Below are 21,819 nucleotides of genomic sequence, written 5' to 3'. Positions count from 1 at the left end.
GGACAGGACCTGCGAGATGTCATCACACTGGAGCGCAGGTCCTGTCCTGTACTTCCAGTCAGCAGCGAGTGTTCACTGCAGCGTGATCAAATGGAGTAGAGAAGAGAAGGGGTCATTACTATTACTGGGGGGCACTACTGGGGGCATTACTGTTACTGGGGGGGCACTAATGGAGGGCAATACTATTGCTAGGGGGCACTAATAGTGCATTAATATTACTGGGGGGCTCTAATGGGGACACAATTATTTCTGGGGGATGCTAATTGGGGCATTAATATTGGGGGGCACTAATTGGGCATTATTAATTCTGGGGGGAACTAATGGGGGCATTACTATTACTGGGAGCACTACTGCAGCAACCTTATATAGTTAAGGAGCTAACACCTAATATTCCTGTTGGTTTGGGACGGTGAAAGGATTAATCGTGGTGGTATAAGTCAGGAAAGTGTATCTATCATTTACCTTTATGTAATCTAAATAGAGCTAGAATTCTTTACTGCAGTCACAGCTCTGTTTTTCTGATTAAAGAAAAAAATCCAAAGCCCCTGTTTTGCTTCATACAACCACTGGGAAAAAAACAGCAGTTGCCACTAGGGGGAGCTCAATGATAAATGCATCTTCAGTTAACTCCCTCTAGGGGCAAGAGAACAAGTTTTGTCATAAAAAAAAAAAAAAAAAGACGTCATCATGGAAAATCAGTGTAATCTGCAGGCCCATGTTATAGAGCAGGAGGAGCTGAATACTGTAGATTGATATATAATTTTATGGGAAAAGATTCAGTAAAACTTGTAACTGTCATTTAATTTTCTTTCGTAATACACCTTATTAGGCAATTTTTTTGCTTATTAAAATTTTTCCGTTAACAAGTCTCTGAGCATTGCTAAGGAAATTCTGTCTTCAGTTTGTACTGTATAGTGAATACAGATAACAGGATAGGTCATCAAAATCTGAGTGGTGGGGGTCCGACTCCCTTCCCACCAATCAGCTATTTGAAGATGCCCACTGGTGAGTGCTGCAGCCTCCTCACAGCTAGCTAAGCACAGAGCAGTACATCGTATAGTGGTTGCGCTTGGTATTGCGGCTCAGGCCTATTCACTTTAAGCCATTTGACCAATGAATGTAATGTTAGTAGCTAGGAAAATACCAGAGCGCCGCAGTGGACAGCTCACTGGTGGAGGTGCCAGGAGTCCCCTCTTGGTAGAAGTAGGCTGGTCCTGCTTCCGGTCATAAGGGGGAGTTTGAGTCCAGAGAAAGAGGAGATAGGAAGCACATGCAGGAGCTCATATTCAAATGGACCATAACCAGTTCTTTTATAAGACCTGCACTCCAGGAAGAGTATCATAATCAAGAACACTGCTTTCAAAAACCTTTATTGCACCTAGACAGCACAGTGATCTGCAAAATCACAGCATTACAGACCCTGCTTCAGGTGAGGGACTACAATTCAGACACCCTTCACTTAGACATGCCTGTATCACATTGTGGGCACCTATATCCACAAGGGCCTTCTAGTGCGATTTAGTTGCCACATAACCAGCCACCATATTTATATAGTTATAATGAAGTAATATTTAAGTATTTTTATTTTCTCCATTTCTGGAGGACCCCTTTAAATAAATATATTAGGATTTACACTGAATTTTCCCCAAAAAACTATGTATAAATCTGTTCAGCTCCCTCCACTCTATACCATGCTTCCTGCAGATTGCACTTCATTTTCACAGCGACAGTTTCACTTTAACTGAAGACTCTAAAGGTTGGTGTATTTTTTTGGCACCAGAAACACTCCCTACCAAGCCAACCCCCCCCCCCCCCCCAACACACACACAATCCTACATTTTATAAGAGTAGCTAGATGTTCTAAAGTGTTCTAGCAGTGATGTGCCATTCTTGCACACATGGTATATATAGCGCTTGGACAGGGAGTTATTTATAGAGGGGAGCAAGGGTGGTTGTTGTTTTTTAAACACACTGCTGCCTACCAGTAATTTCCTCTATCACTTTGCCAAAACAAACAGAAGAAATTTGATTATTACTGTGTGAGGTATACCTAGGATGAATCCCATGGCATCAATCCCAGCAACAAGATCTATCTGGTCATTCTTAAAGGGTTGTAGAAGATCTTCAATGCAATCCTGCAGGGCCTATATAAAGATTAAAGCCTGTGATCAGTAATGTTGAAACAGGTTTTTCAGCAGATTCATCCTAGGCCTCATGTACACGACCGTTGTGTGCATCCGTGGCCGTCGTGCCGTTTTCCGTTTCTTTTCGCGGACCCATTGACTTTCAATGGGTCCGTGGAAAAATCGAAAAATGCACCGTTTGGCAGCCGCATCCGTGATCCGTGTTTCCTGGCCGTGAAAAAAATAGGACCTGTCCTATTTTTTTCACAGCCAACGGTTCACGGACCCATTCAAGTAAGGCCTCTTTCACACGACAGTATGTCCATTTCAGTGTTTTGCGGTCCGTTTTTCACGGATCCGTTGTTCCGTTTTTTGCTTCCGTTGTGGTTCCGTTTCCGTTCCGTTGTTCCGTTCCGTTTTTCCGTATGGCAAATACAGTATACAGTAATTTCATATTAAAAATTGGGCTGGGCATAACATTTTCAATAGATGGTTCCGCAAAAAACGGAACGGATACGGAAGACATACGGATGCATTTCCGTATGCATTCCGTTTTTTTGCGGACCCATAGACTTTAATGGAGCCACGGAACGTGATTTGCGGCCAAATATAGGACATGTTCTATCTTTAAACGGAACGGAAAAACGGAAATACGGAAACGGAATGCACACGGAGTACATTCCGTTTTTTTTTTTGCGGAACCATTGAAATGAATGGTTCCGTATACGGACCGTATACGGACCGCAAAAAACGGCCCGCAAAACGGAAAAAAAAAACGGTCGTGTGAAAGAGGCCTTAGGCCTCATGCACACGACCGTTGTGTGCATCCGTGGCCGTTGTGCCGTTTTCCGTTTTTTTTCACGGACCCATTGACTTTCAATGGGTCCGTGGAAAAATCGGAAAATGCACCGTTTGGCAGCCGCATCCGTGAGCCGTGTTTCCTGGCCGTGAAAAAAATATGACCTGTCCTATTTTTTTCACGGCCAACGGTTCACGGACCCATTCAAGTCAATGGGTCCGTGAAAGAACACGGATGCACACAAGATTGGCATCCGTGTCCGTGATCCGTGGCCGTAGGTTAGTTTCATACAGACGGATCCGAAGATCCGTCTGCATAAAAGCTTTTTCAGAGCTGAGTTTTCACTTCGTGAAAACTCAGATCCGACAGTATATTCTAACACAGAGGCGTTCCCATGGTGATGGGACGCTTCTAGTTAGAATACACTACAAACTGTGTACAAGACTGCCCCCTGCTGCCTGGCAGCACCCGATCTCTTACAGGGGGATATGATAGTACAATTAACCCCATCATATCCCCCTGTAAGAGATCAGGGCTGCCAGGCAGCAGGGGGCAGACCCCCCCCCCTCCCCAGTTTGAATATCATTGTGCGGCCCCCCCCTCCCCTGTTGTTAACTGTTGGTGGCACAGTGTGCGCACCCCCCTCCCTCCCTCCCTCTATTGTTTTAATACATTGGGGCCAGTGTGCGCGCGCCCCCCAACCCCCCCTCCCTCCCTCTATTGTTTTAATACATTGGGGCCAGTGTGCGCGCGCCCCCCCAACCCCCCCTCCCTCCCTCTATTGTTTTAATACATTGGGGCCAGTGTGCGCACCCCCCCCAACCCCCCCCCCCCTCCCTCCCTCTATTGTAATCATCATCGGTGGCAGCGGAGTAGAAGATTTTCATACTTACCTGGCTGCTGGCTGCTGCGATGTCTGCGTCCGGCCGGGAGCTCCTCCTACTGGTAAGTGACAGGTCTGTGCGGCGCATTGCTGTCACTTACCAGTAGGAGGAGCTCCCGGCCGGACGCAGACATCGCAGCAGCCAGCAGCCAGGTAAGTATGAAAATCTTCTACTCCGCTGCCACCGATGATGATTACAATAGAGGGAGGGAGGGGGGGGGGGGGGGGGTTGGGGGGGGTGCGCACACTGGCCCCAATGTATTAAAACAATAGAGGGAGGGAGGGGGGTTGGGGGGGCGCGCGCACACTGGCCCCAATGTATTAAAACAAGAGAGGGAGGGAGGGGGGGTTGGGGGGCGCGCGCACACTGGCCCCAATGTATTAAAACAATAGAGGGAGGGAGGGGGGTTGGGGGGGCGCGCGCACACTGGCCCCAATGTATTAAAACAATAGAGGGAGGGAGGGGGGGTTGGGGGGGCGCGCGCACACTGGCCCCAATGTATTAAAACAATAGAGGGAGGGAGGGAGGGGGGTGCGCACACTGGCCACCAACGAGTTAACAACAGGGGAGGGGGGCCCACTGGCCACCAATGAGTTAAAAACAGGGGGGGGGGGGGGTCTGCCCCCTGCTGCCTGGCAGCACCTGCCAGGCAGCAGGGGGCAGTCATGTACACAGTTTTTTTGTATATTCTAACCTGAAGCGTCTCCATCACCATGGGAACGCCTCTGTGTTAGAATATACTGTCGGAAATGAGTTTCACGATGTAGCTCATATCCGACAGTATATTCTAACATAGAGGCGTTCCCATGGTGATGGGGACGCTACAAGTTAAAATATACCATCGGATTGGAGAAAACTCCAATCCGATGGTATAACAGAACTCCAGACTTTACATTGAAAGTCAATGGGGACGGATCCGTTTGAAATGGCACCATATTGTGTCAACATCAAACGGATCCGTCCCCATTGACTTGCATTGTAATTCAGGACGGATCCGTTTGGCTCCGCAAGGCCAGGCGGACACCAAAATGACTTTTTTTTCATGTCCGTGGATCCTCCAAAAATCAAGGAAGACCCACGGACGAAAAAACGGTCACGGATCACGGACCTACGGACCCCGTTTTTGCGGACCTTAAAAAAAAACGATCGTGTGCATGAGGCCTAACCATAATGCAGTGATAAGAACCCACTGAGGTGCTATCATGTTAAATGTACACCCATAGCAGGATCTGCTTTTTTTGAAAGGTACCTCAATGATAAACAATGTTGGATTTTTTGCTATTTGCGTGTCACAGTTGTAATCAGGGGAGTATCTAAAGGCTCATGAGCCCTGGTGCAAGAGTTCAGCTTGGGCCCCCCTTCCCTCAGTGCTTTGTGGCCGGGGGCAGGGGTGCAGGCAAAGCAGTGGAAGTATTAAAAAATACATGCTGAGATAATTTTTCACTGTCCCGGTTAGTCCTTGGTGAGTTGCATCGGCAGGAGTGGTGATTTCTGATTAGTGCATTGATCAAAGCAGCAGCATTTTGCTATTGACCGGGATTAAGCATGTTGAGTATACGGAAATAACTGATCGAATTTACGATCACAAACTTGTGGCTATATGTGTACACCTTCTGAACATATTTTGAGCGAGATGAGATACAAGACTTACTACGTGCTCAGTTCTGGTCTGTGCTGCCCCCCTGTGGTAATATTACATCCGCTCCACTATCCTGCAGTGTTATATATTGAACTAATGGTAATATTATAAATACCACATGGTGACTATACAGAGACAGATTTGATGTGGACTAATAATCTATCAGGTGATTACTGTGTGAATGTCACAGAATTTATACCTACATATTACAGGGGGGTTATCCTTTTCTATTTTTATTCTATTTTATCTTATTTTATTGGAATGTATCTGATTTATGGGTGTGTTTATGTACTTTTATTATTGATATTAAATTAGCTATATATTTAACCCTCTGCATGACCTCAGATTTAAAGTCTCTAAATGATGTAAAATAAAAAAAATGATGCTATACTTACCTCTTTCTCCAGGGCCATTCTCTGCGCCGTGGGCAGGCTCTGACTGGCCCATCGGGGATGCGGGGGATTCCTCGGTAGGCCCCAGTCTCCTGCGCCAGGAGATAAGACGGAGGAGTAAATATTTCTCTTGTTTCTCAGGAGAGATAATTATTGTAGCCACTAGATGGCAGTATCGCACAGTGATGAAGCCTCCTACTGGTGTAAATTGTACAGGAGGCCTCGCAGTATCTTCTAAACTTCCCAAGCTGCTGGCAGTGAAGGAAGATAGAACATGTCTGGCCATCCTCCTGCTCTCCCTGCTGTCAGAAAACTGTGGTTGCTGGAGAGAAGGACTCATCTGCGGTTCTGGACTGATTTCTCAGGTGTGTGACAGTAGTGAGACTGTAAGGGTCAAATAGGGGATTTGTTTATAGTAGACTCAGATCTGTGTATGTGTGCTGCTCTCTGCAGAGTTCAGAGTGGCATCAGGGGGACTCTGCCCTAGGTCCCGCCAATGCCTCTGCTTTAGGTGCACCCCCATTAGTTCCACAGCTCCAGATGCCCCCCCAATGCCCCTACTCTAAAAGCACCTCTAATATTGAATCTTCTTCAGTTGCCCCCCTAATACCCCTACAGCTGCTCCAGGATCACCACTATTACCCTGCCTCAGGCAACCCTAATGCCTCTGCTATAGGTACACCCCATAAATGCCCCAGCTCCAGATGCCCCCACTCTGTTTGTGCCCTTTGCTCACGTTGCTCCTCTAGCACCTTTGCTTGGGCTTTATTAAAGGTTATGAGTCTGACCTGCAAAGGGGGTTGGACTTATGACGGAAAAATTCTGCACAGTGCGTCACATTCTCCAGTATTGACACGTATGGTTTACATAGCGGTAGTGATGGTATTCCGTATTTACAGGCATCACTGCTGCCATGTAAAGAGATACTGGTGGTGGAGGATTTAAAGTGGTTGTCGAGGTTTTCAAGTGATCCTCTCCACACCATATACACAACAGACAAGAACACACATATATATTAATAATACATTTTATTGACTATCATCATAAAAGACAACAAAATAGATAATAGTTAATATAATATAAATAGCAGTAATGCAGTAGCGCTGCGAATCAGCGGCAAACCAAGGATACACCGGATAAATGTACCCCCTTTATACACACCTCCTAATGGCTTGACAATACAATTAATACGGAGAAAAACATCTCAGCAGGCCAAAGGAGAGCGTGTATTGTAATAGTAATACAGGTGATATCTAACATATAAGAATAGTATCAGATGTCAATAAACATATATAAGACACCTACATGCGTTGATCCATCTGGAGCCCATGTAACAAAAACCTGCATGTAACCACCAGTTAAGCATATTATGGGGTACAAACCTTAGAGCCTTGGTGAGCATACCCCTCATCCTCTCCACACCATATTGCATAACTATATGATTAGTGGGGTCCGATTCTGCAACCCCCACTGATCCCAGGAACGGGTCCTGTTCCCCCTTTTTGATGGTGTGGCAGGCCACACATATGCCCTGCTGCTCCATTTATTCTCTTTGGGATCTCTGCCATCTCCAGAGACCCCATAGAGAATGGATGGAGAGGCAGGGCATATGCTCGCCCTGCCACTCAACCAAGAAGTGGGATCAGTGGGGGCTCCAGCATTTAGACCCCCACGGATCACTTAGTTAACCCCGATCCTGTGGATAGAGGATAACTAGAAAAGTGGACACAGGCCCTTTAACAGGCGAGCATTTCTATATTAGTTTGACACATATTTTAGGCCAGATTTTAAATTTTAAATTTTTTTTTACACCTAAAGAAAACCTAAGGGTAGGGAATGTCAAAAGGTCCAACACCTATGACATGACAGGTGATAAGTATCTGATTGATGAGGTTCTGACTGCTGAGACCCCCATGTTTAAGGGAACGTGGTCTTAAGACCCTTGTGTACATAGATTGGCGGTAATGTAATTGAACGTCTCAGGACCCCTTTTTTCATAATCAGTGGGTGTTCCAGCAGTCAGACCCCAGCAATCTGATATTTATCACCTATCCTGTAGATAGCCAATAGGCCATTATGGTAGGACAACCCTTTTACTTATAATGTAGATTATGTACAATAAGAAGGTTAAGATTCGGTAAATTTCATGCCAGACATTTATGCTTAAAGGGTTAAAGGATTTGTCTCACTTCAGTAAATGGCATGTATCATGCAGTTAATACAAGGCACTTACTAATGTATTGTGATTGTCCATATTGCCTCCTTTCCATCACATTATACACAGCACGTATCCGTGGTTATTACCACCATGTAATATGTAATCCAGCAGTGGTGGCCATGCTTACACACTATAGGGAAAGGCTGGAAGTGCTCATAGGCCAACACCTTTACCTATAGTGTGCAAGCACGGCCACCGCTGCTGGATTACAGAGTGGTCAAAACCATGGATATGTGCTGTGTATAATGTGATGGGAAAGAGTCAATATGGACAATCACAATACATTAGTAAGTATCTTGTATCAACTTTCTCTACATGATAAATGCCAATTGCTGAAGTGAGAGAACCCCTTTAACCCTACACTTAATAGGGTTAGGCATAAATGTCTTGGGGTATGCATTCCATGTTTCCTATATGTGATTGGTGTGTGCTATATATGTTCTATGTATCAGTGGTGTATGTGCAGTATGTGATATATGCATCAGTGGCATGTGAGCCGTGTATAAGTTTCTTGTGTAGACAATTCAATAATCCGCAGCACTTGCCGGTAAATGATGAAAATAGTGGTGATTTATTCACTCAAGCAGCCAGTATACAGCAACGTTTCGACCTCAGTTGGTCTTTATCAAGCAGTGATAAAGACCAACTGCTTGATAAAGACCAACTGAGGTCGAAACGTCGCTGTATACTTTCTGCTTGAGTGAATAAATCACCACTATTTTCATCATTTACCGGCGAGTGCTGCGGATTATTGAATTGTCTGGATGAGTTGGGACCCCCGGCCAGGATCCCTATCTGCGCACACCATTTGGCTTGTAAGCCATTTCCTGGTCAGTACCCAAATGAGTGGGATGAGTAGTGCTGCCAACCCCATGAATTTTCTAAGTTTCTTGTGTGCCACATGTGTCCAATGAGTGATTGGTGTGCGCTGCATGCGTCTTGTTTCTGACTGACCTAAGTGCAGGATATCCATATACTGTATGTGTAAATTCGGCCACATGTATGTTTGTGCATTTTGCTGTGAATGTCTGCATCATACTTCATCTTTAACATTTCTGTTATCACTGTAAGTGCTCATGAACACGACAAGGGCTGCAGTAAACGATTAGTTTAGAAATTGAGTATTCTACCGATTATTTTTTACGATTAATCGAGTACTCTAATAAGAAAAAAAAAATTAATAGACTGTTTTCCTTTTTGACCACCTCCCGACCGCCTAACGCAGGGATGCGTCCTGCGGGCGGCCGGGTTATTCCTCCTGGATGCATCTACGAGTCATCTCGCGAGACGCGAGATGACGCGCATATGTGGCCCGCACATGCGCAGTGCGGGTCGGCAAAAGGCGCACAAGGAGTTGGTCACCAGCCTGCCAGCCAATGATCAGCGCTGGCAGGTTGGTGACTTTTAAAATAACGAACCACCAGCCATATAACACATTGTATTTATAAATATAATGTGTTAAATGGCTTCTGTGCTCTCTGCTGGGTCCTTTTCGTCGGTTGGTCCCAGCAGAGAGCACAGATCACTGTAAGCACACCAAGCACAACACATTTAGCCCCAGATCACCCCCCCCCCCATCACCCCATTTAACCCCTTGATCACCCCTGTCAATCACTAGTGAAAGGGAAAAAGGTGATCAGTGTAAACTGTCACTTTTTTTCCCCCACCAGTATTGACTGTTAGGTTTAGGATAGTTTAGGCCCCTTTGTTATGTAGTTAGCGTCGGTTAGCGCCCAGCCCACCGCACCGCAGTCACTGATTCGCTGATTTGCGTATCGCTAATCAGCATTGGTACTTTATAGTATCTGTAAGTGATCAGAACTGATCACAGTCAGATCTATAATAGTATTAGTGTCACCTTAGCTCACCCTCCACCCAAAACCGCAGTGTTTGCCCGATCAGGCCTGATCGGTTGCCCACATGTGCGTTCACCCATGCCCGCCCCGCCGCAGTGACAAAATTTTTATTTATTTTTTATCACTGCACAATCACTACACAAGCGCTGCGGCGATAAAAAAAAAAAATCAGTTTTGATATTTTGGGCGGAGCTCCTATGTCCTGGCGGACGCCTTTCCCCTCTTTTTTTTTTGCACATTTTTGGCAGAGATTTTTTCATCCACATTGATCGATGCGAATGAAGAAATCTGTGCCGTTCAATTTTTCTTTCAGCCCAGAGGCTGAACGAAAAAAAAAAAAATCTCATTACCCGTAGGGAGAATAGCAGAAACTCCTAATGCTGGCAATACATGTAATGATTGCAGAGACCCTCAAATGCCAGGGCAGTACAAACACCTCACAAATGACCCCATTTTGGAAAGAAGACACCCCAAGGTATTCGCTGAGGGGCATATTGAGTCCATGAAAGATTGAACTTTTTGTCACAAGTTAGCGGAAAGGGAGACTTTGTGAGAAAAAAACTAAAAAAATAAAAAATCAATTTCCGCTAACTTGTGCCCAAAAAAAACATCTTCTATGAACTCGCCATGCCCCTCACGGAATACCTTGGGGTGTATTCTTTCCAAAATGGGGTCACATGTGGGGTATTTATACTGCCCAGGCATTTTAGGGGCCCTAAAGCGTGAGAAGAAGTCTGGAATCCAAATGCCTAAAAATGCGCTTCTAAAAAGGTACTCATTGGAATTTGGGCCCCTTTGCGCACCTAGGCTGCAAAAAAGTGTCACACATGTGGTATCGCCGTACTCAGGAGAAGTAGGGCAATGTGGTTTGGGGTGTATTTTTACATATAACCATGCTGGATGAGAAATATCTCTGTAAATTGACAACTTTGTATAAAAAAAATGTAAAAAGTTGTCATTTACAGAGATATTTCTCACACACAGTATGGGTATATGTAAAAATACACCCCAAAACACATTGCCCTACTTCTCCTGAGTACGGCGATACCACATGTGTGACACTTATTTGCAGCCTAGGTGCGCAAAGGGGCCCAAATTCCATTGAGTACTTTTAGGTTTTTACAGAGCATTTTTTTTTTACGAATTTGGATTCCAAACTACTTCTCACGCTTTAGGGCCCCTAAAATGCAAGGGCAATATAAATACCCCTCAAGTGACCCCATTTTAGAAAGAAGACACCCCAAGGTATTCTGTGAGGGGTATGGTGAGTTCATGTAAAATTTTATTTTTTGTCACAAGTTAGTGGAATATGAGACTTTGTAAGAAAAAGAAAAAAAATCCATTTCCGCTAACTTGTGACAAAAAATAAAAACTTCCATGAACTCACTATGCCCATCAGCGAATACTTTAGGGTGTCTACTTTATGAAATGGGGTCATTTGTGGGGTGTTTCTACTGTCTGGGCATTGTAGAACCTCAGGAAACATGACAGGTGGATTTACCCAAACCAATAAATATACACTTATTGCATTTTTTTTTTAATCAAAGACATGTAGAACAATAAATTTTGAGAAAAATTTATATAGAAATGTAGTTTTATTTGAAAGATTTTTACAACAGAAAGTGAAAAATGTCATTTTTTTGCAAAACTTTCAGTCATTTTTGATCAATATAAAAAAAAGTTAAAATGTCAGCAGCAATGAAATACCACCAAATGAAAGCTCTATTAGTGAGAAGAAAAGGAGGTAAAATTCATTTGGGTGGTAAGTTGTATGACCGAGCAATAAACCGTGAAAGTAGTGTAGTGCAGAATTGTAAAAAGTGGTCTGGTCATTAAGGGGGTTTAAGCTAGGGGGGCTGAGGTAGTTAAAAACTCATCAGACCCCCTGCCATCAGTCCCCAACACCCTTCGTTCCCCCCTGTGCGGTCAGCCCAAGTGCATCATTTCCCCCAGTGCCATCAGCTCTGTTCCCCCAGTGCCATCAGCTCCATTATCCCCCAGTGCTACTGAGCTGCCCCCTCAGTGCCACCAGCTGCCACCCAGTGCCATCAGCTTGCCCCCTAAGTGCCTGTGGAGCAGCATCATGCCGGATAGATGCCAGCTACCACAATAAGCTGCATAACCCACATACCACTGTAAACTGGCACTGAGCCCTGATACCACATGTACAACAGAAAGCCAGGACATAAAGTGCCACCTAGGCTGTAAGTCTCGCCCCCTACTCTGCACCAGTGCCAGCACATGGTACTATCAGTACCAGCCCTGCTCCCCAGGCTCCTCACCTCCTTGATCTTGTCCCGCTTCTGCTTGACATCAGGATCCGCAGGCTCCTTGCCCACCACTCTGATAAGCACTTTGACGGGCCGGGAATTTAACCTGCCCGCAGCCATGCCCCTGCCCTGCGCCCGCAGTCAGTCCTTTTCCTCCTGAATCTCCCCCTTGATCTGCTCGGGCGGGCGGCCGGTTCAGCGTGACCTTGGCTTCCCGCAGCGCCCTTTCATGTTCCTCCCGGATCCGGGCGGGGGGCAAGGCGACCCCCGTTCTCTTTATCCTGCAGCCCAGGACCAAAGGGGGTGCGCTGCGGGGGCTGCTGGAAGAACAATCGAACCAGAAAGGCAACAGACTGCCGACCGGCATGGCAGCTGGACGCGCACAATGTTTCCCTCAGCGGAGTGCAGCAAGATACACGCCGGCAGGTGACCACGGAGCGGCGAGTGATAGCAAGCGCTTCACTCCCGCTTCGTGGTCACATGACACAAACGAATCCTCGATGCCAAAAATTTGCATCGAGGATTTTTTTGTGTCGAATTACTTGATTAAATAGAGTAATCGTTTCAGCCCTAAATACGACCGTTGGATGTTTTGCAGTCTACAAAACAAATTGTGGATGTGGACATACAGACACGGAATGCACATGGAGTTTTTTTATTTTAATTTTATTTTTTTTGTAGCTCCATTAAAAGTGAAGTGAACAGTACAGACATGGAAAAAATATATATTTAGTGTGCAGAAGCCCCAGAATCAGTTACACTGGTGGGCCCTAAGCACCCCAGTCCGACACTGGCCGCAGGTATAGTGCAGAATGCTTGCTTACAGACTTCAGTTGTGCAACGTCCTAACCCCGGCGTCTGGGGTATCCCTTGCCCCTTAAAAGGTTTTTACGATATATGTCCCTCTGATAGAGCAAGTAGTTGTGACGCCAGTTGCAGTTAAGCAACGAGGACATGGCGTCCCCTTTAAGTATATTAATGTTAATATCCGGGGTAGGAGTGGTGTAGGTGGGCCTACAATGTCCCTGAAGGTGTTGTATGCACGTGTCACGGTGCTCCTACCTGGATATCTTTGGATCCCAGACATGGTCGGACGAAGCAGTGCAAAAAGGGATGAATAACTTGGATGTTGAAGGAAGTAGAATAAATGGAGTCCAGACTTGTAGTAACGTTGAACACAGCTTTACTTGAGTAAATGGTAATCCAAACAGTTTTACAGACTGGTCTTGCTTTCCAGCAAGCTTTGGCATGAAGTTCTGGCAGGCAAACACTCTCAGCGCTGCTACATCTGAACTCCTTTGGTTCAGTTATATTGGCTGGCTTAAATAGGAACTTTTCCTTTCTGATTTCTGTAGTAAGCTGTTACTTAACTTTCTGTAGTCTGACTCTCACTGTAATCCTAGGAAAACTTCTTCCTGGCTTCAAGCTTCTTTAGCTTGGCTTTTAGGCAATGCAAGCCCAGGAGGGGACATGCAACCATGTAGAACTCACAGGCAGGGCCTATCCGGCAGGGACGAGGCCTGCTTCCTTCCCCAGTAGGGGATGAGCTGAACACACAACCTCACCCCAGGAGGGGTTGTTTGGAACTGACTCCTCACTAATCTCCTCTCTAGAGGGAGCCAGAGAGATGGAAAGAAGGTTTTATCCTCTGCTAACCAGCACTGCCAAGTGTTGCTGCCACCTACTGGTAAACCAGGTAATTGCATGAACATAACCAGTTACACAGGAATAAATATATAAATTGGGCAGCCACACCCCCTTCTGATATTACAGGAACACAATCCACGGGAAATCAAATATATTTAAATAGATAAAAACTGCTTTAATATTGGTCCTGTACATATATTTTAAAACAAAACAAAAAATAAATTAATTAAAAACATGGATAACGAAATCCCCCTTTAAAAAAAAAAAATCGTGATGGTATAGCACTAGATTAGTATACATATAATCAACTAGAAAAAAGATTTTCAAATATCAGACAACCATGAGGTAATAGTTGTATTGATTATTAGGCAAACTGCGATTAGCACGTAGTACACACTATGTGGACCGTTCTTCAAAACAGTTGATTCTGATGCTGAATATAGATGATACCCAGTACAAATCCTCTCTATGATTAACAACACAGAGTCAATGCAGCCGAGTATATTTACTCCACATATAAGTGACAGATAGCAAGTTTTCCAAATAGGCCGTGTTTAACAATGGAGAGTGGATACACAGTCTGCACAGTCTGCACAGCGTTAGTTGAAACAATTAGTAATGATCTGGAGTAATAATAGTCATTAATGGAGTAGTGATGGTCATTAGTGAAGTAATGCACATTTATATCTCACATTTAGTTGTAATCCTTTTCTGTAGTGACTAGTGTTGAGCGAACTTTTGTTTTAAGTTCGGCATCTAAAGTTCGGGTTATCGAAGTATCCCGTTATGAATTCCGCTACCAGGGACCATAACGGAATTTAGAATCCATAACGGGATACTTCGATAACCTGAACTCGAACTTTAGACTCCGAACTTAAAAAACACAAGTTAGCTCAACACTAGTAGTGACGTATCACATGTCAGTTCGGCAAAATGGATTCCACTGAGCATGCAGATAATGTTTGTCCTGCGCAGTCAAAACTTTATAATATATAAGTATGCTCTAATGCAAAGATTGAACGCCTCAACCGTAGTGAGGCTCATACAGGGTAGCCGCCGGCAGGCTGTACTGTGTGTGAGAGCGTCCCTTGTATTCTGCACGCTGTCCCGACAGGTCACGTGGTCCGGTCACGTGATCACAAAAGTCAGTCAGGTGCTGTAGGTCATGTAGCTTGTACTCCGTGCACGGAGGTTGAATAGTAATCAATATTGCAGCTACGCCTCGCTGTACACGCCTCTATATTCAGCATCAGAATCAACTGTTTTGAAGAACGGTCCGCATGGTGTGTACTACGTGCTAATCGCAGTTTGCCTAATAATCAATACTTACAACTATTATCTCACAGTTGTCTGATATTTGCAAATCTTTTTTCTAGTTGATTATATGTATACTAATCTAGTGCTATACCATCACGATTTAGGTATTTTTTTTTTAAGAAAAAAAGGGGGGGGGGGATTTCATTATCCATGTTTTTAATTCATTTTTTTTTTGTTTAAAAAAAAATATATATATATATATGCACTAGACCAATATTTATTTCTATTAAAGCAGTTTTTATCTATTTAAATATATTTGATTTCCCGTGGATTGTGTTCCTGCAATATCAGAAGAAGGTGTGCCTGCCCGATTTTTATATATACTGTATATATTTTTAGCCTTTTCTTGCTGGACTGAGGGTGGTCCAGTGGGCGGAGAACCCCCCATTATCCATTTCTCTCTACTGTGTGAGCCCTTTCAACTATACTGTTTCTACAGGAATAAATATGCACATTATTCAGAGATGGAATAAAATACATTCTGATGACATAAGTTAGCACATTGGAGACAGTAGCAAGGTGCAAAGAGTGGTAATGGCACTCTGGGTCATTACAGTTGTGACATGCAGGTATATGGCACATGACTGCTGCAGCCAATCACTGTCCTCAGCAGTATACCACTAAGGACAGTGTGGGTAGTGAGGGCAGTCTGCAATCAAGCCGGACTGGCAGCATAGAAAACGGTGCTGGAGAAAGAGGTAAATATAGCATAATTATTTAGCTTACACCATTCAAAATTTTGAATGATCTCAGACTACATTTTTAAATAAACTATACCACGGGGGCATTTATCAAGACTGGTGTTCCTATACACCAGTCTTGATCCCTGTATGCCCGAGTGACATGTGTCTAATTTATTAAGAGGCAGATGCCTCTTATTAAATTAGTCACTCACATCTCTGGCAGTCTGTGTGCCAGAAACCGAAGTCTTAAATCTTAAGACTTCAGCTTAAATCCGGCACAAATTAAGGTGCAAATATGGTGTGCACCATAATTTTCAACCTTTTTATGCCACAATAAAAACTTTTATGGCATACAAAGTTTACTAAATGCCCCTCTATGCATTCCTTTATGGTATAAAACTAACCTGCTGGTGGCAGTAAAGTCTGGATGGGTCCAGCCAAGCGTAGCTTGGTCCTTTTTCATTAGGAGCCATTAATGATAGATACCAGCCACAGGTTCTGTTCTCTGGGCTCTTGTACAGATCCAAGTGGATAGGTGATGTGTTGCTACCTTCAAATAATATAAAATAGAAAATTTTACTTCTTAGAACATTACAGTTTATATTTCATATTCCCTAGAAGGTACAGTGAAGTCCCCAAATTTCCATGTTTGGAAGCCCCTGATGAAGTGGTGTGAAAACCGGGTTGGACTTCTTTAATTCTACAATTAGAATAAAGTGTGGATTTGTGATCCTGGGGTGAAGGTGTTTCACCATAAGTTTTTCTCTGTTCTCCTTGAATTGAGACACTAAAGCAGGAGGGAAGAGGAAAATGGTTGCTGGAGGTCTGGCAGCAGTATGTGGACATATAAACCACAGAACTGAAAACAATGGGGTAGGAGTAGGACACAGGAAGAATGTAGGTGACACCAAAATGCTGAACTCAACTTTATCTCATAGAGAGGCAAAAAGGCTTAAAGGGGTATTCTCATCTTCCCTTTTCATACTTACCTTCCCTGAGCGCGACGTTCACTTCCTGTATTCTTCTCCCGGCCGGGCCGTGCTCGCCCAGAAGACTGAAGATTTTTCCCGGCCGGGCTGCGCAATGTCCTGAACGCGCACACCGCCGCGCATGCGCCATGGTGACTTATTCCTGGCCTGTATAGTACAGAGCTGGCATGCGCTTTCGTGGCTCTGTACTATACTGGCCAGGAATAAGTCATCATGGCGCATGCGCGGCGGCGGGCGCGTCCAGGACATTGCGTGCCCCGACAGGGAGAGAATCTTCAGTCTTCTGCGCAAGCGCGGCCCGGCGGGATTCGACAGGAGAGGTGGCCGTAACCAGGGGAGACCAAAGACAACATCAGGGAAGGAGGGACTTATTTTAAAAAAAATAAATGGGAATCAGGTAATAAAATGTATTTAGAAAAATGATCACTGTCAAATCATTAACAGATTTGTTTTGGGGTCAGCAAACCAGGGATCAAGGCCGTGTGCCAGCGCCACTTTTTTTTACCCCTCTTTTATGCTAATTAGCTTAGCAATATAGAGATCTATACATCTTGCTATTTAGTATAGCTGTAATAGCTGATCCGGGGCGGCTCTTACTGTGAGTAGTCAAAGTGCTGGGTGGGTGACTACTCCCCACGTTCCAGGCCGGGTCTTGACTGATCTTTATAAAAAAAAACTGTCAGCAGTGTAAGCTGGTGGTAATTACCTCTCTCTCTGACAGAGGAGCTCTGGCAATCCCTGGATTGGGATCTGAGCCGTGTGCTAGGCTGGAGGCCTGAGTTTGGGAGGTCTGCGCTGTCCTGAGCAATGCCAATCGAATGTAAACTAACACCTAGGATAACAGGTGACTCTTTTGCTGTATGAACTGTCTAGGTGTGAACGAAAACCAAAACTGCAAATGAACTGTCGTACTGTTTTGTTGCCATAAGTGTGAATAAAACACTGACGTTTTTGAGTTACAAACTGGTCTTTGCCTTTATACTGCGTCCGCTTGTTCAGTGCTGGCCAGACCTGGGGCTGAAAGCCTGGGGGAAGGCCAAGCATGACTACGTTTGGAGGGAGGGATAGTGTGGGTAGGCGAGCATAGGGTAATAGGGGGGCAGGAAGGGGCGGTGTTTTAGGGGAGGAGGTTTAGGTGTTATATAGGGGTCGTTGGGGCGGGAAAAAGGTGCCATTTTGGGGAGTCAGAGAAGCGAGCAGCCCCCACCCACCCTTGGGCTGCAGGATTCCGAAAAGTAAGGGGGTGTTCGGGCAGGTGGGGGTTGTGTGGCTATGGAGGGGGTGGAGTTTTTATTTGGCCGAGCAGGGCAGTGTTTTTGTCATGGCGACCGGGGCAGGGCGGTGGGGGATCCTTGGAGTTAGTGGTTATGGTGGCTTTGGCGTGGTGGGGAGGGAGCCAAAGGAGGCTCTGGACTCCCCAGGGATTGGTTTATGGAGTGGCGTATGGCGGGTACCTGCACTCGTTGTTGCCCAGGGTTACCAGTTCTGCCTCTGAGCTGGCGTTTATCGGCTAGAGGTAATTTAAAAGGAGGGGTGGGGCAGTTACCCATCAGATTTGCGGGGCTCCAAGGACTCCCCCCAGGATTGGTAACAGGCTTTAGGTTGGGTTTAGGTTCTGGAGGCAGGCCTTCAGGTGGGAAGGCCTTGGGTACGGGGTTATTTAATATTTATGTTATTTATGTTAATAAAATGGCTGCTGTGGCCAATAAAATCCACCTTTTGTGTTCTGTCTTATTTGGAAAGGGGGTATTGGCAGGGTGAACGAGTTGACAATAAGATAGTCATGTCTACCAGAGCGAATTCCCAAAAAGGACAGATATGATATGTACAGATCTAGAGTCACCGATAAAGGGGTTCTGAGTAAATAATAATTTAGAAGCATTTCCAGCATCCACACTTTGTAGTAGGGCACCCTATTTAAATATTTGTCTCTGCAGTCACCCCTACCAGCAGCTGGAATGGGTTTTTGAGAGATTTCAGCACCTCTACTTCCATAATTCCATTACAGTAGGGTGGCCTGCTGCTAATATAGGTATACAGCTCTATCAATAGTTATTTATTAGGCCATCTAACCATACCTCCCAACTTTTTGGATAGTTAAAGACGGACACTTATGGTTCACTGTGTGAAAGATACATTTTTCCTGCATATTTATACACTTCAATAGTCTTCTCTTACAAAATGGCGCAAAAATAATTTGAATATAGAAATTTCTGAAATCCCAACTGCATTAAATAATGAAATAAAATACAAGACGGGCTCAAATATATACAGTAGATAGACAAACACTTTCTGGGTAATATTGTAATTGTAATAATGGAAATATATACCTCAGATGAAAAAGAGGGACATTTAAGGAGCAAAGAGGGACAGAGGGACGGGTCAAAATTAGGAACTGTCCCTGTATGTGCAGTACCCCAGACCTGGGGGTATCTGCAATTGTAAAAAGTTTTGTATTGTTATATTATGCATTTCATGTTATTTTACCGTGCATACCAGCAAGAGAAAGTGTGGAATAAAAAAGTTGGAAGGAACAGGGCTATCCACTCCGCTTCTCCCCTATTGGTAGGAGGGGGAGTTCCTATCTAGCTACAGTGAAGAGAGGAAGCACAATACAGAGCTCCTGCTCCTGGGAACAATATATAGGTCTTTGGAGAGACCAACAAAATTCAGCTTCAAGAAAGCACCTGGAACAGATACTGCTGCAAGGTGAGGGACTATGGCTCAGACGCCCATCACCTATACCACCACTGGGCCAGATAAAGTTCAACTCTGAACCTTACAGTGGATAACTATACCAACAAGTGCTAATATACGGTCATCAAAACTGCCACCAGGGGCAAACTGGGAACTTAAAGTGGCCCTGGAAAAATTACTAAAAGTGGCCCCATTTTGTAGTCGGCTCCAAATTGATGGAAGGCAGGGCCAACACAAGTAAGCGAGGCCAGCAATACCATAGTGTGGCACATTATACTACCCCAACAGAGCCAAATACCACGGTCCATCATAAAATACTGCCAGCAGCACAAAATACATCCCCAAAGACTTCCACTGCCGGCCGTGAGGAGAGCTCAGGTGACTCCCTGGGCACCGGGAATTTTCCCTGTAAGGTCTATGGCCAATCCACCCCTGACTGCCACCATACCTCCTCAACTGGTGCTAAAAGCTGCACTTTTAGGGTCCATTCACACGTCCGTAAGTGTTTTGTGGATCCGCAAAACACGGACACCAGCAATGTGCGATACACAATTCGCGGACCGCACATCGCCGACACTATAATAGAAAAATGCCTTTTCTGGTCCGCAATTGCGGACAAGAATAGGACATGTTCTATTTTTTTTCAAGAACAGAATTGCGGATCTCAAAAATACGGATCCCGGAAATGTGGATGCGGATCCGGGAAATGCAGATCCCGGAAATGCAGATCTGCATCCGTTTCAGCCCCAGGACCCAAATTACGGACGTGTGAATGGACCCCTAACTTACTGCTACTCGATGTGCCGTAAGTTATATTTTGTATTCCTGTATGTTCACTTGTGGCCTGTTTTTTCTCACTACATTTCCACTGCATTGATCCCCAGGGAGCAAGGCCACTACCACTCCCATCTGCTTGCATGGGAGTGGTGGTGGCCTCCTTAGGAGCCGCAGCAGCAAGTGACAGCAATATTGTAAGCAGCTTCCGACAGCTTATCAGTTATTTATCCAGGTTATATTACCAATATCCACAAGGCTAAATTGTCTTGCATCCTCCACGCAATCGCGGCATATTTCGTGGTACAGTGGTGTACGCCATATCACTACGGTGCACGCCATATCACTGCGGTGTATGCCATATCACTGCGGTGTACGCCATATCACTGCGGTGTACGCCATATCACTGCGGTGCACGCCATATCACTGCGGTGCACGCCATATCACTGCGGTGTACGCCATATCACTGCGGTGTACGCCATATCACTACTGTGCACGCCATATCACTGCGGTGTACGCCATATCACTACTGTGCACGCCATATCACTGCGGTGTACGCCATATCACTACTGTGCACGCCATATCACTGCGGTGTACGCCATATCACTGCGGTGCACGCCATATCACTGCGGTGCACGCCATATCACTGCGGTGTACGCCATATCACTGCGGTGTACGCCATATCACTGCGGTGTACGCCATATCACTACTGTGCACGCCATATCACTACTGTGCACGCCATATCACTGCGGTGTACGCCATATCACTACTGTGCACGCCATATCACTGCGGTGTACGCCATATCACTCAATATGGAGAACAAATGCACTAATTGCAATCACATTAGTCCCTGTTTCACACACACAGAAAGTACATGTATTTTGTCATTGCAACATGTGAAGAAAGCATGCAGCATGCGCTAGGGCTCTCTCTGCTGCCTGTCAAGGCTTCTCTGTCGCACCCTGTCAACAGGGGGAAGGGGAGTTTTTTAACTTGCAAATTTTGCTTTGTGTATGTTGTATGTCTGCGTGATTACATTCTGTCTATGCCATTGACGCACTTTCCGCACAGTCAGAGCAGTGTTCACCTTACCTGGCATTTTAAACCGTTACAAGTTGCTGTAGACGCAGTCTGCTCCCTGGTTTGCTTTTTCTTCTCTCAGCTATGTAACCCAATCTGCTGGTGGGCTTGTGACCGGTGTACGCCTACTGAGCAGTCTTTGGACTGACCGTAGGAATGCTAGGGGAGAGGAAAGGGCAGAAAACTGTATTACTGTAGAGAACATGTTCTATGTTTTAAAGGGAATCTGTCACCTGGTTTGAGCATATTAAGGTGTTACTACGTCCATGTACAATACGATACCTTATTTCTTGCTGTAGTCTTCATTTGGTGTTTCGTGGTTTCATTAGGCCTCTTTCACACTTGCGTTGTCCGGATCCGGCGTGTACTCCACTTGCCAGAATTACACGCCGGATCCGGAAAAACGCAAGTGTACTGAAAGCATTTGAAGACGGATCCGTCTTCAAAATGC

The 21,819-nt window shown here is 45.2% G+C and overlaps 1 protein-coding gene across 1 annotated transcript in view; it reads right to left on the bottom strand.

Moving 5' to 3' along the window:
* LOC122932935 (adenine phosphoribosyltransferase-like) overlaps positions 1 to 21,451 on the bottom strand; it is a 31,906-nt gene extending 10,455 nt beyond the window's left edge. The window contains exons 1-3 of the mRNA XM_044287624.1: positions 21,381 to 21,451; positions 16,233 to 16,378; positions 2,051 to 2,144 (exon numbers count right to left, since the gene is read on the bottom strand). Of these exons, the coding sequence (XP_044143559.1) occupies positions 2,051 to 2,144; positions 16,233 to 16,378; positions 21,381 to 21,387 (247 nt within the window). The 5' untranslated portion in view covers positions 21,388 to 21,451. The remainder of the gene's footprint in view (positions 1 to 2,050; positions 2,145 to 16,232; positions 16,379 to 21,380) is intronic.
* Positions 21,452 to 21,819: the final 368 nt, after the last annotated feature.

Source organism: Bufo gargarizans, chromosome 3 (assembly GCF_014858855.1).
Source record: "Bufo gargarizans isolate SCDJY-AF-19 chromosome 3, ASM1485885v1, whole genome shotgun sequence".
Taxonomy (NCBI): domain Eukaryota; kingdom Metazoa; phylum Chordata; class Amphibia; order Anura; family Bufonidae; genus Bufo; species Bufo gargarizans.
Note: the sequence above shows the minus strand (reverse complement) of the source record. Positions and strands in the feature narration are given on the sequence as shown.